The following is a 22,382-nucleotide window of genomic DNA, read 5'->3' as shown; positions in this document are numbered from 1 at the left end:
TGCTCTGTTCACTTTTCCAGATGATGTAGGCCAGGTCACCTGGCCTGTAAAGCATGCACCGCTTTGGAGATGTCACCAAGATCAGTGAGTCCCTTGGGCTGAGTGCTCAGTGCCTGCGGGAATGCTCAGGGACAGAGGGTGAGTGGTAGCAAGGACCAACATGGTCCAGGCCAATGGGAGACGTTGTGGTGGAAAGCACACAGCCCCTCAGGGCAGCCGCATCAGCCCAGCTCTGGGTCTCTCCGCTGTCCCAGCCTGGGGCATGGGGACACCACAGTGGAGCCAGCAGCAGGCAGGGATGTGCCCTGTCTCTGGGCTCCCTGCACCTCAGCTGCCCACACTGGCACTGCAAGAACGTCACAGTGGGATGCAGCTTTGTGGGCAGGCAGCAGAGAAATGCTGTGCTGAACCTCTTAATCAGCCTGTCATGGCAGGAGGAGGAGGAGGGAGCCCAAAAGGCCACCCCAGCCCTGCCAGCACCTCAGGAAACAGGTCCATGGGCTTGCCAGGGGCAGGAATGCTCCATCCACATCTCTGGAAAGCAGCAAAGGGAGGAGTTTCTCATGTCACAGAAGTGCTAAAACACTTCTTATCCCACCCCACAGTCACCAAGGGGATGTCCCCCTGCCCACGTGAAGCATTATAAACCCGCAGAGCTCTACCACTGTGTAACACAAATTTGAGCCCTCCCAGTGCCAACTGAGACCAAGGAAGCCACAAGCACAGGACGGAAGCTTCTCCAGCACTTGCACTGAACGAGGTGACCGCTGCAGATACGCAGTGCAGGCCGGCTCTGGGCTGGGTTGCAGCAGCACAACTGGTGCCAGTCTCCACAGCTCTGCAGCGATGGCCCATGTCAGGAAGCTGCTTTGACCTTTTCTGAGATCACAGGTTCGCTTAATTGGAGTAACTGTGCTGATTCCAGGCTGAGACTGGAATGTGCTCGATTCACCTTCACCACCTTTTAATAAATAATTAGCACTCAACAGAACCAGTGCACCTCTGCTAAGTGGATTAAAACCGGTCACCTGCTGGAACTAAAATGTGGGTTCAGAGGGGAAGTCACCCCTCAGTGAGCTTTCTGGGGAGGATCACATGCTTTCCAAAGCAAAACCACGTCTGGAGGACAAAAAAGTCCTCTCCTGATTCAGTCTGCAAAGGCAGAAATGGGCAGGATGGTGCAGAACTGTGATGAGAACAGACCTGAACAGCCTGGGAAGATGGCATCATGTAGCCTATAGCCTTGACTGCAAGGAAGATTTAAGCTCGTGCATTTAGGAACAAAACACATAGGACCAGGGACCAGTACATGGCATCAGAGACCAGAACACGGCACCAGAGACCACAACATGGCTTTGCACAGCTAAGCACCAAGTCCCCACAGAGCCTCAGCTCAGCAACCTCAGCCTCTGTGTTTAAATGCCACCGTGAATTTCTCTTCCTCACAGGCGTTCGGTTGCTCCAGAACCTGCCCAGACTTCAGCATCCATCCCTGCACTAACCCCAGCTCGCTGCCACCCTCAGCACCCTGCTCCTGGTCACAGCTTTCCTCTGTTAAGGCTCCAGCATCCCTCATCCCGGCTGCTCTTCCCCTGCCCTCACAGCTCAGCCCGTCCTCACCTCCTGGCACTCATTTACCAGTGAAATGCCTGCTGGGGGCACCAGCACTCCCCATATCCCCCCAGGCGGCTGCGGAGCGAGCAGTGTGTGCTCCCAGGGGCTCTGCACAAGCCGCTTCCCTGTTCCTGTAGCAGCTCGGAACGTGCTCGGCAGCCACGCCGCGGGGAGCTGGGCCTGACAGGGCTCTCCTTGTCCGCATCACTTTTTCCAGGGCCTCGCTCTGCTCCCGGCTTCCTGCTTCGCTGCCGCCACTGTTCCGGGACGGGGGACGGGGATGCCCCAGTGCCGCGGGGCCGTCCCGAGGAGCTGCAGCGTTGAGGATGGGCACGATCCGTGCGCAGCAAATCCCGGTTGGAGGGACAGTACCGGGGGACCACAGTCCTGCCGCCTGCCACAGAGTCTGTGCTGGGGCTGGGGATCCATCCATGCTGCAGGGGCTGATCACCCAGCACCACAGACCCAAAGGGGGGGTTCCCCCCTCCTCCCCACCTCTGGCAAGGGGAGAGGCACACCCTTTTGCCAGCCTCCATGGGCTATTCCTGCTGAGCACAAGGGCATCGACACATGGGACAGCTGATGGGCTGGTGCTTTCAGAGGAGCAGGAATCTGCAGGAACCACATGCACCCCTGGAGAGGGTGAAAGGCAGAGGTGCAGCCAGCCTGCACATGGACTGACAGCACATGTGGATGGGGCCGGGGGCCAGGAATTGCCTGGGACAGGGACGGGATGTTCAAGCATGACCCTCGGCTACTGCTGGCGCACGTCTTGGGCAGGAGCTGGGCACGCTCCTGCCCCAGCCCCGGCAGTCCCGCTGCCAGCTCCAGCCCAGTCTCCTCTGGCAGCAGGGCCCTGCCCCGGCGCTGCAAGTGGAAAGGGCTCAGGAGGACGAGCTGGCCTGGAGCAGACGCTGGGCGTGGGAGCGGGAGAGCAGCTCCGGTCCTCCCCACTGCCCAGGAAACCTCAGGAATGTCCCGGCCGGGAGTGCGCAGGGCCCCAACCACCTCCTGACTGTGGAGCCGCTGCTGCTGGAGCAGGAGAGCTCTGCTCCTCCGACTGCATCTCGCACGGAGGCTGCCCTTCCCACACAGAGAGACCTCAGGAAGAGGCAGCTCCTGATGACCGGGGCCCTGGCAAGTAAGCGTGTTGGATCTGTGTGTGTTAGGGCAGCCAAACACGGGGCATCCCTGTGTACAGGGACAATACCCCAGGCTGCGGCAGCAGGAAGGGCCAGGCTATAGCTGATCCCGCAGGAATGTGCTCTCCCAGCCCCAGCCCTGGACACATGGGGACATGGAGCAGTCCCGAAACTGACAACTGGGAGGACTCAGAAGAGCAGCACAAGCAAGTGAAGACCTGGGAAACCTGCCAGCACAAGGAGGAAGAAGCTCCCTCTGTTTATCCTTCTTTGGGAAGGGTAAGGGGTGACACGGTCACACTCTGCCGAGCCTCATGCCAGGACATCCCTGAGAGCATGGGGTCATGTCCCCAGCACTCAGGGCAGGAGAAGGTCTGGTGGGTCCCATGACATCAGGCCCTGGGCTCCATCCCTCCCTTTCTCCCCAGGGCCTTCAGTGCTGGCCCTTGCGTAATCCCAGATGCTGGGACAGGCCTGGTTCATTCTTCCTGCTTCCCAGCAGCACTGGGATGCCAGGAGTGTGTGTGCATGAGTTGGGGGAGCCCCCACAATCCCTGCCTGCAGGGATTCCATGGGATCAGAGCTCTGGGGTGAACACAGCCAGCAGCTGGAGGGTCACAGGGCTCTGCAGATTAACTGGTCCCAGTAGCACTGGGGAGCAGCCCAGGGCCACCACAGGGGTTTGGCCATTACAGCAGGTTTTGGGACACCTCCTAACACCCAGGCAGTGACAGGGATACTGCTGCGGGCAGCACACCCTTGCTCCTGGGGCTCTCCAGGGTGTGCAGAGCATGGAGCACATGCTGATGCTGCACTTCCCTGCTGACTTTGGGTCCAGCCTCATTGGGGGGCCTGGTGCCCCCTGTCCTGCTGTCACCCTCCAAGCCAGGGCAGGTCCCAGCACAGATCCCTGCAGTTCCCAGCACCACCCAGATTCCCCAGGACACACCACGGCGCTCAGCTCTACCCAGGGCCCCGCGGCTCTGAAGGGGCAGCCCTGGCAGGAACCAGCTGCAGGCAGGAAGGAAAGATTCTGAGGAATGCACAGAGGCTGCAGCCATCAGCAGGCGGCCGGTATGGGGGTCCCAGGCACCCTGGAGCAGAGAGGCACCAAACTTGGAGCTACTGGGACATAGGCGACCTGCCTGCTTCCCTGGGGAGTTGCTGGGAAGATGCATAGCCAGCAGCCCAGTGACGATGTCCCCCCAGCCCCATGCCTCACACCCGTTCATCCATTCTTTTTTCCAAGGGCTACGGTAAATTCCATCTTCACGGACACCCTGAGTGTGCACCGCTCTTTGCAAACCACAGCTCGGAACAACCAGCCGAAGCCCGCACGTGGGGATGCAGTGCGGCTGCACAGACCCAGTGGGGCACCCCCAAACTGCCGGCTCTGCTGGTGCCTGTCCCCGCACCACTGCCTGCGCTGCCCGCACCCGCAGCTGCATCCGCGCTCCCATCTCCCACCGCCGGGCTTCCCGAAGCCCTCCCCGGCACAGCACGGCAGCCGCTGCCAACGGCGCCCGCTCCCTCCCGCCCCCCGCGGCCCCACCGGTCCCCGCTGCTACCGCGGCCGGGCCCGGCCCGACGCACCCAGCCCCACCGCTGACGGGACGTGCCGGGATGGAGCCGGGATGGAGCCGGGATGGAGCCGGGATGGAGCCGCGCCGGTCCGAGCCACGCTCCCCGCCGGCTGCCCCATGCGGTACCTTTGGTCCCCGCGGGATGCGCGGCTCCGGCAGCGCCGAGCGAGAGCGTCCAACCGAGCCGAGCCGATCCGAGCCGTGCTGAGCCGAGCGGAGCGGAGCAGTGCCGAGCGGAGCAGTGCTGAGCAGTGCTGAGCAGTGCCGATCAGAGCCGGGCCGCCCCTCTCCGCCCCGGCCCGCCCCGCGCCGTGCCCAAGTGTCCGGGGCCGGCCGAGCGGCCCCGCTGCCGGTACAGCGCAGCCGAACCCCGTGCCCCCGGCCCCGGTATGGGGCCCCCGGCCCAGCGGGGCACCGCGCCAGGCCCGGGACGGAGCCTTGGGGGGGCTGCCCGCTGCGGATCCCTCCTCCAGACAGCCCCGCCCGGCACGGAGCCGCCCCGCGCTGCCGTCCCAGCGTAGCCGTGGGCAGCCCGGGAGCACCGAGCGCCTGCCCAGCCCTGTACCCACGGCAGCGCCAGGGCCAGGCCGGGCTGGACCAGACCCCCCCTCCAGTCTCTTGGCCATCCCTGCCCCAGCCTCCTCCTCACCTCTGGGGCACAGAAGAGAAACCCTCAGTGATGGATCGATCCTTCCATCTCTCCCTCCCAGCACTCTTCCAGAGGCTGCAGCAGCGTCCCAGAACCCCAGACTGGTTTGGGTTGAAAGGGCCTTAAGCTCATCCAGTCCCAACACTCTGCATGTTGCCAGGGGATGCCAAGAGCTGGTGAGTTCCTGGAGAGGTGGATGTGTGGGAGCTGCTTTGTTTGAGGTTGTGCAGGACCAGATATAGCAACAGCAGGGGTGAGGCAGGCAGCCAGGGCAGGCTGCGGGGTGGGGATGAGGGTGTGAGCTGATACCCCAGTTGTTTCCCCCAGGAGACAAACCACGGTGAGAGCCCAGCAAATGCTTTATTGCCATGGACAGCACTTCCCTCACCCCCCGGTGGCAGAGATAGAGTCTGCCTCACTGTGTCCCATTCAGGTCAGGAAGATACAGGCAGGAAGATCCTCAATGCCGAGGGCCAGCCCCAGCCCCAGCTGCCCAACTTAGGGCCACACCGGGGATGGAGAGATCTGGACAGCCCAGCCTGCGGGACAGGGATGCTCCCTGCACTAATGCACTGTGCCATGCTCCCAGACCATCACCCTAAATGCTGGCCAGGTTGCTCCTTCCAGGCCTGCAGGTCTGCAGCCAGCCCAGGGATGTTGCTGGCTCCCCAGCAGAGGTGGAGGGCACTCAGCAAGCAGGAACAGTCAGGGACAGAGCGGAGGGGCCCTGATGCCTCTCTCCTGAGATAGCAGAAATACCTCTGTCTCCAGAGGACGGGACCCTGTGTGCATCCCTGTGTCTTCCTGCCCCTCCCCAAACCATGTCCCCATCACATGTACCTGCTCTGAGCAAGGTGCCCCTCTGCTCTTGTTCTCTCTGTGCGGGATGGGTACCAGCCTGTCTCTGGCACTGCCTCCCCACACCCACACCCAATGCAAAGTGGTCAGAGGAGACGTCCCAGGAGCTGAGCACCAGGACAACTGTCCCAGGCCACTGGCAGGGCGACGAAGCCCAGCTTGTTGTAGAAGCTCAGCTGCTGCTGGTCGGTGGCACTGACCTGGCAAAACACTCCCCGAGACCCTGGAAGGGAGGTGTGGGGTCAGGGCCCTGGCACCAGGATCCCAGCACTGGGGCTAGGGGCCAGTGACTGGGACCCCCTCCATGAGAAGGTCAACTTCTGCACTGCCCCTTGTCACTGGGTGCCTGTGTGATGCCCCAAGGCACAGGTCCCTGTGTCACTTGGTGCAAGGGGGGGCATGGTGCCTGGGATCTGGGGCCAGACTGTGTCACTGAGGGGACGGGGAGCCCTGGTGGGGGCACCCTGGTGGTGTTGAGAGGTGGGGTGCAGGCGGGGTCAGCTGCTGGCTCCAGGGTGGGCCAGGGAGCAGTGGGGATGGGGTTGGATGAGGGCACACAAGGGGATGCTCACCGTTGGCCCTGAGTGCACTCAGCAGGCAGAGGGCCAGGCTACGGATGGCCCCCGTGTCCAGCGTGCGGGCAGCTGTGCCCAGCTGCACCAGGGAGGGGAACCGCCGCAGCACAGGCAGGGGCACTGCCGCTGGCTCTGTGTGAAAGAAGAGCAGCGCTTCCTCCAGGGCATCCTGCAGGAGACAAGTGTGGTGAGGGGCCCCCATCCCCAAACCCGTTCACTCCGGCTCCAGGAGCTCCCTCACCTTGCCCAGTGCCGGGTCCCCCCCGGCCAGGTCCCGGGGGTACTTGTGTCGCATGGTGGGCAGCCAGCCGCTGTCTCGCTGCTGCAGGAAGCCTTCAGCGCAGAGCACGCCGGCAGCGTAGCCACAGGGACCAGCCTCATCCTCCAGCACAAAGGTGTACTCGGGGCTCAGGCTCAGGAAGCTGCCCAGCAGCCTGCGGCCAGAGCAAAGGAGCACTGAGCTGCCACTGGAGCACAGCCTGCCCTGGGGAGAGCTCAGAGCAGCCAAACTGCTCCCTCCTGCCCTGCAGGACAGCACCCCGTGCCCCAGAGCATCCCTGAGACCCCCAGCCGAAGCCCCCAGCCAAGGGGAGCCATGGCAGTGGGTCCATCCCCACAACCCATTTGGGCATTGGCACAGGGACAGATCTCCCAGCCCCTGGTGAGGCCACTGCCAGCCATGGTGCAGGCAGAGCTGGGCCCTGCAGGGATGCAAGAGGCAACCGCATCACACCACACTCAGCATCAGCCAGCACATGGCCGGGCTGGGCACACCCAGAGGGATCACATCTTACCTGTCGCCGAGCAGGTCGGGGTGTGCCACAAGGATCTCTGTGACTTTGGGGTCACAGTCCAGACTCTCCCGGCACATGCGGTAAAGCTCACCCTGGAAGAGTCAGACTCAGCTCAGCGCTGGCTCTGCCTGCCTGGTCCCTGCCCCACTGCTACTCCTCCGCTGCCCCACCACAGCCCCCAACAGAGCACCACGTGCCATCAGCTTCCCAAACTGACCACAGAGAGGGACCGTGACCAGGGCCCAGCCTTCCAGCATGCCCTGACCCAGGGAAGGTATATGGAGGTACCTGCCTCAGCAGCCAAGGGTGCCGGGGTCTGCACCCAGTGATGCACAGCGCACCACTCACGCTGGCCTCTGAGGCTGCTTATCCCAGGACAGAAACACTTCAGAATGGGAAACTGCCATTCCAGGCAGGCATCCCAGGGGAGCAGCTGATGAAAACACCGCTCGCCAGGGATGGAGCATGCTCAGAGCAGCAGCGAAACCAGGACTGGAGCTCGAGTCTGCTCAGAGCATGCTCAACATGGGACATCTCAGGACCTCCTATCTCAGCCAGACTCAAGATCACTGCTGCTCACAGGACCCGTGAAAGGCACATCCCAATGGAAGCACTGCTTCCCCAGGGAAGGGCTGCCCCAGCTCTGACATGGCACCACAGCGAGCGTGCTTCCCAGCACCATTCCCACCGTGGGCAGTTCAGCTGCACTTTTTCCCTCAGTTTCACTGGACACAGCTTCAGGCTGTTGAAGCTCGGCCCGGTCAGATGAAACCTGACAACAGGCAGCTGGAAAGCTCTTGCAATGGGACATGCTGACAGGGGCAGTCTGCTCTTGTGGTCTGCTCTCATGTGCAGCTCCTCCTCTGCTGTTTACCAGAGCTCAGCTGAGCGCTGCCGGCTCCTGTGCTTGTGTCCATGATGCTGGATTTGCAGCAACTGCATTTCCTTTCACTAGCAGAGGCGGCAGGGCAAGGGAGCTGGGGGGGGGGCTGCTGCTGGCTCTGTGCTGTGTGGGGAGCCCCAGCGCTCTGCTGCACTCGGCAGTAGTTTAGCCTGGATGTCCACCCATCTCCAGGTTCTCCCTTTCTCTGACCGCGCCATCGAACTGCTGGGATGGGAATGGGGCAAGGGGCTGGCAGCACGCGGCTCACAGCTGACAGAGGCTGCCCCTCCAGTGGGGAAGCATCCTCTCAGCTGGGTGCACATCTGAAGGGACTGATCTGGAGCTGAATCTCAACAGCGCCAGAGCTGCAGGAGTCACCATCCAGGCTTGTCCTGCTCTGGATCCTTCCTGGCATCTGCTCGCAGCCACTGCTGGAGCTCAGCACTGGAGGTGCTCTGGAGACCGCCTGTGATTCCTGGCATTCCACGCTGGATCAGCTCCACTGGGGCTCACTCCTGAGCTGGGTCTCCCTGCTCTGCCCTGGCCACAACACCCGCTCTGCGTCCTGGGGGCTGCCCTGCCCCAGCCCTGCCTGTTTGAAGGTCCCTTCCACCCGCGGAGCCTGCGCTGCGGCTCAGCCCCCCTCGCAGTGCAGGCTCCCACGGCTGAGCTCGGGCTGCTCCTTGTGCTGCAGCTCCCACCTTGTCCCGGGGCCGCAGCGGGCGCAGGACGTACAGCCGGCGGGACGGGAAGAGTGGAGGGGGCTGATAGAAGAGGTCAGAGCTGTTCCCCACGGGCAGCAGCGCCTGGAAGAGAGCTCCAGGGGAGTCCTCCTGGCTCCAGAGCTCGTCCTGAGCAGCAGCAGGAGGGTTCCTCTGAGCACCCTGGACCCTGGGAGCTGCAGACAAGGCGCAGAAGCCCAGGGCAGCTCTGCCTTCCCTTGCAGTAACCCAGTGCCAGGCCAGGAGCAGCAGCTGGGACTCTGCTTCCCAAGGCTCCTCCAGCCCCCCAGTGATGGGCATCCTCTCACCTGCAGCTCTCCAAAGAGGCCACCGCGCTGTGCCCAGGGCTCAGCATCCCCCCGCAGCAGGATTGGTGCTGTGATGCTCTGGCACCCTGGAGGTAGCAGGAAAGAGACGCAGGAGGTGAACAAAAAGCTGCCGGGCTGGGGGGAGCTCAGCCTCCATCACACAGCACCATCAGTCTGCACTGGTCACTGTGCAGCCCAGGGCCCTTGCCATGACTGCGGTACAGCACACCCTCCACAACAGGGCTTGGCGTGGGAATGAGGAATGATCTTGCCTCCATGAATGTGTCAGGTGAAGACAGCTCCTGGCTACTGCTGCCCAGCCAGCCCCTGTGGAAGCGGCTCAAGGCACATGGCCCCATCCCACAGTGAACTGGAGACCCTCTCAGGTTGTCACCTGGTTTGTAAGAGGTCACCAGGGCCACAGAACAACCAGGAAAACCTGAATCAGCAGAACAGGGGCTTCCAGAGTGAGGCCCGGGCATTCAAAATCCAACCTCGCCTATGACACTGAGGACGTTTCTGCTCCCAATAGCCCATGGATCCCTTTTACTGGAAAGGCTGAGAGGTCCTTGGATCCAAAGGGCTGAGGAACCGTGTCTTAGAAATGGGCATTTCTTCAGGACTATGAGAGGTGGTGCAGAGCTGCTCTGATATCTGCCCTGTCCCCAGCAGCAGTGCCCAGTCCTGCCTTGGTGTGCAGGGCACGGGGGGTGCCAGCCTCCCTATGGCCATTCCCACTGCACTCGGCAGGCAGCGCATGGGACGGGGCAGCTCAGTGGCAAGTGCTGCTGGGGCCACAGGGTTTGGGGACCCCGAGGGCAGCACCAGGGGCAGAGCCAGGGAGCACCAGTACTTACAGCCAAAGCAGCTCCCCCAGGCGCCCGTGGGGCCGGGCTCGCAGAGGAGGTGTCCATCTGCAATGGAAGAGAGGCGCTGAGCAGGGGACAGAGGGGAGGATCTCCCTGGGAAGTGCACCCCAGGAGGGACCCGGACACAGGGATCCCAAACCTCTGCGGGGAGCCCCAGGCACCGTCACCCTACGGGGGAGCAGTGGAGCAGCACAGACGGAGCTCCGGTGCCGCAGTGCCCCAGGACCCCACAGAACGTACCGAGCCACTGGATGAAGGCGCTGGCAGCCAGCAGCACATTGCGGATGTCCCACAGGTAGGGGTGCAGGTCATAGAGCAGTGCCCGCCCCGCAGCACCCACCAGGCGCGTGTGCAGGCGGCAGGTCTGGGTGCAGAGCTGCGTGAAGGACTGCGCTCGGCCACGCCAGCACCGGCCCTGCGGGCACAGCGGGCGTCACCGCGGCCGTGGCACAGAGCCATGGCACACACCCATGGCACACACCCATGGCACACACCAGCCCCAGCACTCACCGCACCGGCATCGGGCGCCGCGGCAGAGACCCCCACACTGAGGCTGTTTGCCCGGAGCCACCGAAAGTGCTCCAGCAGACGCTGTGCCAGCGGCCCGTGATGGTAGGGCAGGTAGAAGAGCTCCACCAGCATCCGAACCTCCTCCAGAGTCAGCGGAGCCATGGGGCTGGACCTGGGCTCCTCTGGGGTCAATGGTGCTGTGGGGCTGGACCTGGGCTCCTCTAGGGTCAATGGTACCATGGGGCTGGACCTGGGCTCCTCTGGGGTCAATGGTGCTGTGGGGCTGGACCTGGGCTCCTCTGGGGTCAATGGTACCATGGGGCTGGACCTGGGCTCCTCTAGGGTCAGTGGTGCTGTGGGGCTGGACCTGTGTTTCTCTGGGGTCACTTCTACTGTGGGGCTGGTCCTGGCCTCCTCCATGATCAGCAGGGACATGGGGCTGGACCTGGTCTCCTCTGGGGTCAATGATGCTGTGGGGCCAGGGCTGGCACCAGCCCCATCAATGAGCGGTGCTGGGGCACCAGGGCTGGCACCAGCCCCATCAATGAGTGGTGCTGTGGGGCCAGGGCTGGCACCAGCCCCAGGCCCTGGGGGTGTCTGGGGTGTATCAGCTCTACTGAGCTCAGGCTGGGTGCTGCTGCAGGGCTGGTGGGAGCTGCCAGGGCCCCTTCTGGCATCACCAGTGGGCAGAAGGTTCTGGGCAGTGCTGGTCCCATCGCTGCCGCACACGGGGGGCCCTGGGCTGTGGAGGCTCTCGGCAGCCGCCGATGCTCCTGCGGGCTGGGAAGCCTGAGCTGCGCTGGGCACTGCAGAGGAGGGCTCGCTGCTCTCTGTGCTCCCCGCTGTGAGCTGCTCCCTGTCCCCGGCAGGGCTTTGCTGAGCACCGGCACAGGTCCTGCTCCTGCTGCCCTGCTCAGGCTCCGAGGTCACCTTCCTCCTCCCCTCCCCTGCTGCCCTGCAGGGCTCGGGGTCCTGCTGCTCTGTCTCACCGGGAACAGAGCCGTGGGGTCGGGGGTCAGGCAGGACGTCCCGTCCTGCTGTGCCAGGCTCCAGCTCTGCTCCTCCCTTGGGGCTGATGCTGCCATGTCCCGGGCTCCTTGCTCCTGGCAGAAAGGAGCAGGGGGTACCCACATAGAACCTGCTACCCACAGCGTCGGACCCTGTAGCTCCACCTCTGAGCCCCCAGCATCATGGGCTTTGAATGGCTCTGTGCTCAGGGGTGGTGAGGCCACAGGCTCTGCAGGGCAAACACAGCACAGCACCGAGCTTGGCTCTGAGTCTCTTGTCCAGAGCTGAATCATGGCCAAGCTCCCACGCTGCCAGCCAAGGAGACCAAAGCTGGGATGTGGCACACGGACCACAGAGCTGCTGCTGCACCAGCCACAGCACCCACAGCACCCACACATGGGGCTCTGCCACCCACCAACCTCCCAGCAGAGCTGCTCCAGAGGGACTGAGGGATTGATTCCTGCTGCACGGTGTGAGTTCATCCCCTACCTGGCTCCAAGGCTTGCCGGTTTATCTCAGCCACCCAGTCACGCAGTGCCAGTTCCAAGGCTTCCTGGGGACTGTAGCTTCCGTCCTGCGGTCCTGGGCTGTCTCCCGGTGCTGCCACAGGCTCCATCCCTAAGGAACTGGAGCTCATCACTCTGGGCAGCCCCACTCTTTGCCTGGCAGAGCTACCCCATGGCATGCTGAAGGCAGACAGCCCCTGCAAGGACATGGTCCCCAGACAGATCCCGAGCCCTGGGATGTGCCCAGCCAGGTGAACATCTATCTCACCCAGGCTGCCATGCAGGAGAGCCTGCGGGACCATGGCAGAGACCCATGGCTGTGCCCTGGCTTCATGAGCTTGCTGCCCATACTGAGACCTGACATTCAGAGCTGCCTGGGGTGCTGGGCCCAGGTACCTGTGTGGTCAGGGTGGGCACAGCTCCCCAGCTCGCTCCGAAACCAGCTGCCCAGCGTGTGTATGGGGATGAAGTTGGCCTGGAGCTCGCAGTTGGGGTTGAGGAGCAGCCCATGGAGCCTGGCTGTGAGGCCAGGGGCACGTCCCGTGTAGGGGCCCAGGAAGACACGTCTGCAGTCGTAGTCATTGGCGTACAGGTTGTCCCAGATGATGGGCCGGCGCTGCAGGACAGCCTCCACCTCCTCCAGCAACACTGCCGAGAGCTCCTGTGACACCACCTTGGGCCCTGGAGCAGCACAGCACAGGCACGTGTGGGCACGCAGGGGCATCGTGCATGCTCACAGCAGGGACATGCACACCTGGGTGCTGAGCAGGGGGATGAGGCTCGAGTCACCCCCCATCAGCCCCACAGCCAGGACACCCAGAGCCCGACCTGCTGCCTGCCCAGCTGGGGCTGCACACCCCGGAGCTGGGAGGCTCCATGGTGGGGCTGTTTGCTGCTGCCTCCCCCGTGGCTGCAGGGTTTGCAGACCCGGCTCTTGCTGAGCAGCTGCACGGGACCACAGATCCCACATTGCTGGGCTGGGTGCTCACCGGTCCAGATGACACCGATCCCTGGGAGCAGCTCCCGGCCAATGGTCAACAGGTAGCAGGACTGGCTGGGGCTGGGAGAGCACAGGGAGCTGCAGTACTCTAGGGAGAGAGCACAGAGCATCCCCTGAAGGGCAGAGCCTGGGAGAGGATGAGCTGCCGGGGATCAGTGTCAGGGGCAATACACAGTGCAGGGGTGCTGCATCCACAGGTGCTGGAGCACCAGCCTGTCTGCAGCCTTGTCCTGCCCTAGTACTGGAACTCCAGGGCTCCCTCAAGAGCATGAGGGGTGTGGGGGGAACTATGGGAGCTGTTGGGGCTGTCAGCTCTTAGCACACATGGGTAAGGGCAGCCAAAGGGCACCCTGCTCTGCCGAGGGCGCCGTGGCTGGCCAGGCACCGGGGGCTGCAGGCAGTACCTGTAGGGCAGAAGAGGAAGATGGGGGGCTGGCCCAGCTCCTGGTACACCTCGTTGGCCACAGAGGCCTGAGCCTGTGCCAGGGAGGGGAAGGCATCTCTGTCAGCTTGGCACATGCAGGGGTCAATGTCGTCAAAGAGCAGCGCAAAGGCCTGGCACCCCATGGCAGCCACCTGCAGGCATGGACACGGGCTGCTGTTGGACCCCTGCACTGCAGCGAGTCCCTGACGAGCCGTGTGCCACTGAGGACAGTGAGGTCTGGGGCAGCCGTGGGGACGGGACAGGCAGAACCACCCATGCCACGGAGCAAACCCCCTGTGCCAGGAGCTCTTTACCCTCCTGGGGACTGCGGCTCAGCCCCGGCCTGCACTGGCCACCAGTGCTGCCCAGCAAGCTGCGGTCCCTCTGCTGCCCCAGCCCTGCAGTCAGGCACCCACAGAGCCCAGGGGTGACAGGGATCCAGTGTGACAGGGATCCAGTGTGACAGGGACAGCTTGTCCACCACGGGCACCCCCTGACCTGCTCCCTGTGCAGCAGCAGTAGCAGCACAGCCCCACACAGGCACTGTGCCCCTCACCTGAGAGCAGGGGGATGAAGGAATGGCCCACGGTACCTGCCTGAGTTTTTGCTGCAGCAGGAGCCGATCCCCAGCACTGGAGAACACCATGTCCTGGCCAGCAGAGATGGCAAAAACAAACTGCACACCCTGCTCTTGGGCAGCCTCCATAAGAGAACGCATGTGGGCTAGGGACAGAGAACAGGCTGTGAGCAGTGGGAGGCGAGGTGTGCGGGAAGAAGAAGGGCTGAGGAGAGACAAGGCATGGAGGGAGACGGGGGTGAGGGGAGAGGAAACCACAGTGACCCACAAGGAAGGCGTTGAGGGCAGCAGGAGATATGAGAGCATCTGGGGGGAGGGACTCAGGAGAGCGAGTCCCAGTCCCTTGGGATACAGAGGACTTCCCGCAAGGATCTGGGCCCTGGTGTGTTTGAGCACATTGTGAGGGACCCACGTGAGGAGCTCCCCATGCTGGGGGCTCCAAGGGATTCCTGATGGGCACGGGCTGGGAAGGCTCCTTACACCGGGCAGGACCTGGGGGTCCCCTCGCCCCTGGGCTCCCTACAGCGGGCAGGTTCCCGGCTGGAGCGGTGTCACCAGCCTGGCCCCGCTGAGCTGCAGAGCTCCCTGCCCCATGGAACCGGGACACCCGCAGAGCCGGTACCTGCCTCATGCTCCGTGTAGGGCTCCCTCCAGAGCAGCCGGTGCTTCAGCTCGTCCTTGGGTGCGTACATGTAGCAGTTCAGCCCCCAGCGCCTCAGCCTGTGCAGCAAGGACCAGGCTCAGCAAGAGCTGCTCCAGAGCTGCCCCGTGTCCTGCAGGCTTCCAGCCCCGCTTGCACGGAGCACCCCCCTTGGGGAGCACAGAAGAGCAGCTCCTGGTCTGCTGCTGGACACAGCCCCATGGCTGCAGGCGGCCCCAGCCCTGCTGTGCTGCTGGGGGCTCATCAGGACAAACCAACCCTGCAGCTTCCACAGCTCTGCCAGGGCTTGTGCTGCTGCCCCAGAGCTGGAGCAGGGCTGCAGGGGGGGTCTCACAGAGCACAGCAGAAGGGTAGGATCCCCTCCCTGAGCTCACGTTCTGGGGGTGCAGCCCAGCACACGGGGGGGTTCTGGGCTCAAGTGCACACTGAAGATGGGTCATGGAGAGCTTCTCCTCACCCAATACCTCCAAGCCCTTCTCCCCAGGCTGCTCTCAACCCCTACATCCCCCAGCCTGTGTTGACACTGGGTATTGACCTGACCTTGCACTTGACCTTGTTGAACTTCATGAGATTTTCATGATCCCACCTCTCCAGGCTGTCCAGGTCCCTCTGGATCCCATCCCCTCCCTCCAGGCAGTAACTGCACCATTCTGCTTGGTAACCTCTGCAAACTCGCTGAGGGTGCCTGATCCCACTACATCAGTGATGAAGGTATTAAATAGCATTGGTCCCAATATGGACCCCTATGGGACACCACTTGTTACTGGTTTCCATTTGCACGTTGAGCCAAGGACTGCAACTCTTTGATGCTGCCACCCACCAACTCCTCATCCATGAGCACTGACATGCACTACTTACACACTGCCCCTTCCCGTGCTTCCTATAGCTTGAATCCTGCACCAGCTTCTTCGTTCCCCAAGCCGAGAGGCTCAGGGGCTGGAGGTACCCAGTTACCCTCCTGCCCATCTAACACAGCGTGGTGTATCTGGACCCGACCCCATGCGCTGCTCCTCCAGGATAGCTCCAGCTCCTGCTCCAGCCCTGCACAAACCCTGCAGCTCCCGGCAGGGACCAGCAGGAACCCTCTGGGTACACCTAAACCCTGGCCCCTGCTGAAGGGGTCACAGCAGCGCTGATCCACAGACATCACAAGGCCAACCAGAGGAGTCCTTTGACCCTGCAGGAGCGTTGCCAAAGAGCCCCAGAGCTCTTTGAAGCAGGGCGAGTGCTGATGAAGAGCTTGGGCTGGGCGGGCAGTGAAACAAGACAAGAGTGAACCACAGCCGAATGCTGCGATTGTGCCGTTTGCAGCCAGTGGAGATCAAGTATGTGGAGAATAAAGGAGGAAACACAGCACTGGGGGTGATGGGAGATAGCTGTTAAGCTGTGCTTCAGCAAGCAGTGTGCTTCTTTATGCAGCCAAGCATAAATTCCTGCCTAGGTGAAAGAAGACAGGAGGTCGGGTGTCTGAAGTGCCAGCATAAGGAGTGGTCAGTTGAGCATGGCTGTCCTCTGCAATGCCACTGGTAGCTCAGCAGAGGAGAGCCCCAGATGAATCACTGCAGAGTGTGCAGAAGGACGGGAGGGGTTCAGTGACCCCTGTGCTGGCTGCAGATGCTGCCAGAGCAGTGGCCACAGCATGGGAAGGACAGTGATAAACTAGATTGGGTCTGACAATAACCCCCCTATAGGCACAGGAGGGAAGCTTCTGAGCAAGTCTTGGAGCCCAGTGTGCTCATCTCCCCGGGGAAAACCCTCACCCAGGAGTTGGGATATGGAGGGGTACAGGGAAACCCTTAGGGACGCACATTCCATGAGATGGGAGAGGAAAGGTCTCCAGCTCTCCTGAAGCTGCACTGCAGTCAGAGCTGAAGGAAAGAGAGATCAGAGCCTGCCTGCTTCAGGAGATCCGGCTGCACTATCACCAGGCCTTCAGAAAGCACAAATCCCTTCCAGAGTCTCCCCAGCAATGCAAGACTTCCTGGGAATTACCCGTAGGGCACAGACACCTCCCTGGACAGCTCTCCTGGCACTGGGAAAGCCATCTGAGGTACTCATTTGTTTGTATTTGTCCACCCTAGGAGATGATGTTTTCCATTTTCCCACAAGGAGCAGACTGGAAGCACTTCATGGCCCACGTGATACAAGTGCCTCATCTTCTTTCCAGGGAAGAACACCACTGATGAACACACTGCTGACATTTACAAACATGAGAACTTAGATCCCCGTCCGGTACCAGACCAGGCCATCACCAGACAGACTCATTCCTCGTGCTGCCAAACACCGCAGAAACCACTGCCCCTTGTTTTCTAAGCTGTGCTTTTCTGCACCTCTGCTCCTACCCTGTGCTTGCAGCTCCCCACTGTCACCAGGGCACTCTCACAGCATGAGCAGCACATTCCCCATGCAGTGCAAGGCTGCCAGTGCCATCATCAGCTCTGTGACCAGCACACGGCCCTGCTGCCCCCAGTGCACTGCCTGTGCAGTGATCAGCATGCGGCCCACATCCTCCCATCACAGGGACACATGGTGACACGTAGACTTACATGGGAACTCACAGGGACACAAGGGCTACTTCCAGACAGGCAGGAATGGCAGCCTCAGGATAAAATGATGGAGTCACAGCAGAGTGATGTGGGTTTGCTGTGCTCTGTTTCCACAGCGATGAGCCTGGCTCCAGGACAGTGGCCCTGGCCAGGGGGAGCTGGTCACTTGCTGCTGGTGGCAATGGTCATGCAGCGCATCCTGCAGCCAGGCACCCACGGGGGCTGTTGCCACATGGCACTGCCCAGGCCCACACAGCTCAGAGGTGAGGAGATGAGGGCTCATCCTGCCAGGTCAGCACCCGAGCTGGGCTTCCAGCCCACTGAACACCCCGTGTTCACCCTCATAGGGCTCAGACTTCCCATTTCCAGCTCCCACCCCCAGCTCCCCAGTCCCCTCCTGCCCCAGCCGACCCTCCCCACACTGCAGCAGCACAGAGCAGCTTTGCTGGTGCCTCCCAAGGCAGGTTCCTGCTCCTCTCCAAACCCTCCCTGTCATCACTCCTCCCGTGGGCCAGCCCTGCCCCACTGGCAGCTCCCCGTGGGTCTGCGCCCTCACTGCAGCACCCGTGCCAGCTGTAGGTGCCAGCACACGGGGGCAAGTGCCCACCCAGCCCCTCTTCCCTTGCGGTGCCCAGGCCCCATCCAGGTACATCTGGCTGCAGCTGGGCTGCGGCAGAGCCCCAGCACCATCTGCCGGCAGCACAGCCACGTCTGTCCGGCTGTCCCTGGGCTGTCCCTGGGATGTCCATCCATCCATCCGCAGCCTCTACACCCAGCCCAGGGCCGGGGAGCTTTTCCCTGGGCTGCATCTGGGGGTGCCAGAGCGCTGGGGTGGGATGGGGTGGGGTATGGTGGGATGGGATAGGGGACACCGCAGGAGCTGCCCTAGGAGAAGCATGGGCCCCGGTGTCCCAAAGGCAGGTCAGCCCCAGGAGCCTCCCACCAGCATGTTTTCCTTCACTGCTTTTGCCTCCACAGCGCTCTGCTTCCATCTTGTCCCTCTGCCACAGGCTAGTACCTTCAGAGAGGAAAATTCAGGGTACTTGCCATTCAAAGAGGAGTTTCCTTTGCTCCATAGACCATGGTCTCCCGTAGAAGCCTGTAAAGGGGGGTGGGGAGAGGGAAAAGCCAAAATGCAGTGGTCAGTAACTGCCTTAAAACAGCCTCTCTGTACTGTCCCCAAGTGGCTGCTCTTAATCCAGAGATCCCCCATTGTTCTCGTCTGAGGACTTCAAATGTCTGTTAATGAGCTATGATCTTGCTGGGCACTGGTACTCAAGTAAGTGGGTGTAATGTCTGTGCTTCCATCCTTCCCAGAAGGAGGCAGCTGGGAAGGATTGCACAGGGTAGCACTTAACCCAGGGTGGGGAATCTGCACAGTAAAAGCCAGGCCTAGGGGAGATGGCTGCAGGCTGGCGTGGGTGTGGGGCTCACTGGGGCAGAGCTGTGGTACAGCCACCCCACAGGTTTCTGTCTCTGGATTTTCTCTTTACAGAGACCAGCTCTGCTGCACTTTGCATCTCGCTGTGTCAGTGTGAGCTGGGTCAAGCAGAGCATCACTGCTCCTGAGTGCACTGTTGGAGCCACTTGCCCCGTCTTTAACCACTGCACATCTCAAACTGCAGCAAAACTGCACTGATGCAGCTCCTGCACACCCTGTACCCAGGACCCTGCACCACAACAGGGCACAGCCCTGGGGCAGTGTCCCTGGCCCATGGCAGAGCTGCTCAGCTCAGGGCACACAAACAGCCTGAAGGGGCTGCCCACAGGGGCTGGGGCTGCACTAGATGGTTCAGACACCTTCTCTGTCCCCACTGGAAAACACCATCCCCATAAGCTTACACAGGGACAGCCCAGAGAGGCAAAGCACAACAGGGAGCAACCACACCAGCTGTCTGCTACCAAAGACACTCAGCAAAGAGCATGCAGGCTGGCCCAAAGGACATCGCCCTTCCAGAGGGTTCACATCAACAAAACTGAATGCAGGAAATGCAGATCTGGAGTCAGCAAATTCTCAAGTGTTTCTTAAGATTTCCACTTGTGCTACTGCTTTAGGTGGCTGCTGAGCACCAGTGCGTGACCCAAACAGCAGCTCCACAGCAGTGGATGGGCTGCCCTGTGCTCTGCATGTCAGGGAGCTGTCTGTGGCTGGGCATAGTGAGCAGGGGCACTGCTGGACACACAGCACCCACTTCCCTGTTGGGAATGCTTTTGAGGAGGGACTCTTCCTATTCGTGCAGGAAGGAAGACCTGGGAGGTGCAGAGAATACCCAGTGGAAAGCAAGCCAGTTTACCTGGGAACAGCGGAAGGACAGCAGGTAAGTGGGTTGGAAAGAGGCAGATTTGGCAGCTTCAATAAGAAGAGGTTAAGGGGAACCTCTGAGTGGCCCAGAACAGACCTGAACTTCAGCAAGAGAAGAATCTTCCATCACTTTATGTCTCTGCAAGATCTGGCAGCTGCAGTGTGAAGTCTCATGGAAACACCCTTTGAACAGTGATGGCAATGAACCATCAAGGCAGCTTCTCAGTTTTGGATGGGCAGCTTCTAAATCGATCATGACACTTTCTGAGAGGAGCAGATACTCAGGGGGATGAGTGCATTCCCTGGACTGAGCAGCACACAAGGGCACATCACAATGACTCTGCTGGTCTGGGAGAAAGATCCAGCTCCCAGCGTCCGGCATGAAGCAGCATCCTCCAGAAAACATCCCATCTCCCCAAGGTTCCTGAGTGCCCCGAGGCAGGTTGGCCCACAAGAGGATCCCCATGCCCTGCTCCCTTTGGCAGAAACTCACCCTGCAGTCCCCAACCCGAACCTCAGCCAGTGCTGTGGTTGGTGGTGCCACAGCACACACCAAACATTATCTCCTTTGCAGAGAGATCTACCTGGGTGAACACTTACACGGTGATCCCCTCACCTCCCCACCCACCCCACTGTGGCCACTCAAGGGTCCTGCAAACATTTCACCCTAAAAAGGTATTTTCATGATAGTTTCCACTTCCTAATCCATAGAAACTCCTGCTCAGCCCCAGGAGTCCCTGTACAGCACCCGCCTGCACGTGCCTTGCCCACCCTTGGCTGTGACCTGGCACAAGTCACACATACGCTGCTCACCCCAACACATGTCTTGCCAGCAGCAGCTCTGTGGAAACACCATCCCAGTGCATTGTGCTCAGAAAAGTGGCTGAAGCTCTACCAGCAAAATCTCTTTGTACCCGTGGCTGCATCTCCAGAGGGTGATGGTGGTGCTCTGCTTTGCCAAAGACAGCCGAGCACTGCTGGGTGATGCTGTGCATTGGGACCTTGGCTCTTCCATGGCTTGGGTCACTACAACCCGTCAATGCCATCACTTGCCATACTCTGGGATGTCCCTCAGCACTTTCTGCATAACTATTGGCAAATTCCTGTTGAACACATTGGGAAGCAGACTCAACTGTTCCCAGCCCTGCTCCTGTACTGGGTGCAGGTCACCCAGAGGCACCAGCCTGTTCTCTGGCTGCTGCTCCCCATGCCCGGGTGCCAGGAGGAAGCAGGGAACTCTGCATAGAACTCATCAGTACTGGCCTGGCTTGGTCCTACTATAGCTACCCCTGCCAGGGCCTGTGCTACCAGGATAGGGATGACTGTCCTTCCTCACTGTTCAGGGACCTCCTCCTTCTGGAGCAGCTCTACTGGCAGCATGTGTCCTTCTCTTTCCCAGGTCAGCTTTCTATGTCAATGATTCTTGTCTGACTTATTTCTTTTTACTACCAACTTCCCCATCCCTGCACTTTTTACTTATTTTGTGTTTATTTGCATGGTGCTTTTTGGTTCCTCCCAGGACAGGCAGTGGCTTCAGCAGTGCACTGTGCTGCCAGGGAAAGCAGAGATGCTTTTGCCCAGTGGGTGCCAGGTCTGGCCCCAGAGCTGCTGCAGAAACAGGAACTGGGCACTGGAAAGCAAGAGGACGGCGCTGAACCATACAGAGAGCCCAGGCTTTCCCTGGCTTTGGCCAGCCCTGGACATGGCCCAAGCAGTGCTGCACTGCGGGCAGGGAGGCAGCAGGGACTCACAGGACGATGCTGCTCCCGCACGCCCAGGGCAGAGAAAAACCCACCGCAGGGAGCTGGGGGCAGAGCCGCAGATCCCATCGCGGGGCGATGCTGGTCGGCTGTGCAGTGCAGGGTGCAGCAGTGTTCTGGGAAAAGTCGGGGGTGCTGCTCCTGTACCCCCGGGCAGAGACCTGGTCCTGTGCTGCCTCCCTGCGAGCCCTTCCCGGCCCCGGTTCGCCCCGGATGACCCGGCCAGCCCCTGCAACGCCCGGGTGGGGCCCCGGAGAGACCGGACCTACCTTCCACCACGCCGCAGAGGAAGCGCGGCCGCCCCGCCATCAGCGGCGCAGGAGCGGCCCTGCCGGTGCTGGGGCGGGGAGGATGTGCGGGGAGGGATGTACGGGGGGATGCACGGGGAGATGGAGGGATGCGCGGGGGAACGGAGGGATGCGCGGAGGGATGCGGTGAGAAGTGGAGGGATGCGCGGAAGAAAAGAGGGATGCACTGAGGGACAGAGGGATGCACTGAAGGACAGAGGGATGCACTGAAGGACAGAGGGATGCGCGGAGGGAAGCCCGGAGGGAGGGATGGGGGTGCGCGGAGGGACAGCCCCACCGCTTGCCCTCCCCCCGCGGAGACGCGCCCGCCGCAGCGCAAGGGGCGGCTCCGGCGGAGCGGGGCGGGGCGGGGGGTTACGCGTAACCCCCGGGCAAAACGGCCCCGCCGTGGCCCGGACGGTTCAGCCCTACCGGAGATCGCCCTGGGAGGAGATGCCGGAGCCACCCCCGGTGCGGGGCCTGGTCCAGAGCAGTCAGGTGCTGCTCGGAAGGGTTGCAGCCACAACCGCCCACTGGCACCAAGGCCCAGCCCGATGTCCCTGCTACCCCCACACCTTGTCCCCCATGTCTCCAGATGCCGATTTGCTCCCGGTACCGGCCGAGGGCATTTATTTCTTCTGCCTTTGGAGCTTCCCAAGACCGAATAGCCCCATGTCCTGGAGCTGCTCCGCACTGCTCTGAGCTGTTGACACGTCTGGCTCGTGATGTGTCTGTCCCACAGGCTGTGGCTTGCAGAAGTGCTGTCGTGTCATTAGTTCCCTGTCCTGCAGCCACAGAGTCCCG

At 61.7% G+C, this 22,382-nt stretch overlaps 1 protein-coding gene across 1 annotated transcript; it reads right to left on the bottom strand.

Annotated features, from left to right (window-relative positions):
- Positions 1–5,359: 5,359 nt before the first annotated feature.
- Positions 5,360–21,600, bottom strand: LOC101878047 (protein O-GlcNAcase-like). Its single transcript, XM_034064759.1, has 17 exons — positions 21,561–21,600; positions 18,277–18,328; positions 14,645–14,742; positions 14,038–14,168; positions 13,426–13,597; positions 13,011–13,109; positions 12,418–12,702; positions 12,005–12,133; positions 10,508–11,610; positions 10,238–10,412; positions 9,986–10,042; positions 9,129–9,214; positions 8,800–8,904; positions 7,216–7,307; positions 6,663–6,855; positions 6,419–6,590; positions 5,360–6,069 (listed from the first exon to the last, which is right to left on the bottom strand). The coding sequence occupies exons 1-17, from the start codon at positions 21,598–21,600 to the stop codon at positions 5,933–5,935; spliced, it is 3,126 nt and encodes a 1,041-aa protein (XP_033920650.1). The 3' UTR covers positions 5,360–5,932.
- Between the last annotated feature and the right edge of the window lie 782 nt (positions 21,601–22,382).

This window comes from Melopsittacus undulatus, chromosome 7 (assembly GCF_012275295.1).
Source record: "Melopsittacus undulatus isolate bMelUnd1 chromosome 7, bMelUnd1.mat.Z, whole genome shotgun sequence".
In the NCBI taxonomy this organism is placed as follows: Eukaryota; Metazoa; Chordata; class Aves; order Psittaciformes; family Psittaculidae; genus Melopsittacus; species Melopsittacus undulatus.
The sequence above is the reverse complement of the archived record's forward strand: the minus strand, read 5'-3'. Positions and strand labels throughout refer to the sequence as shown.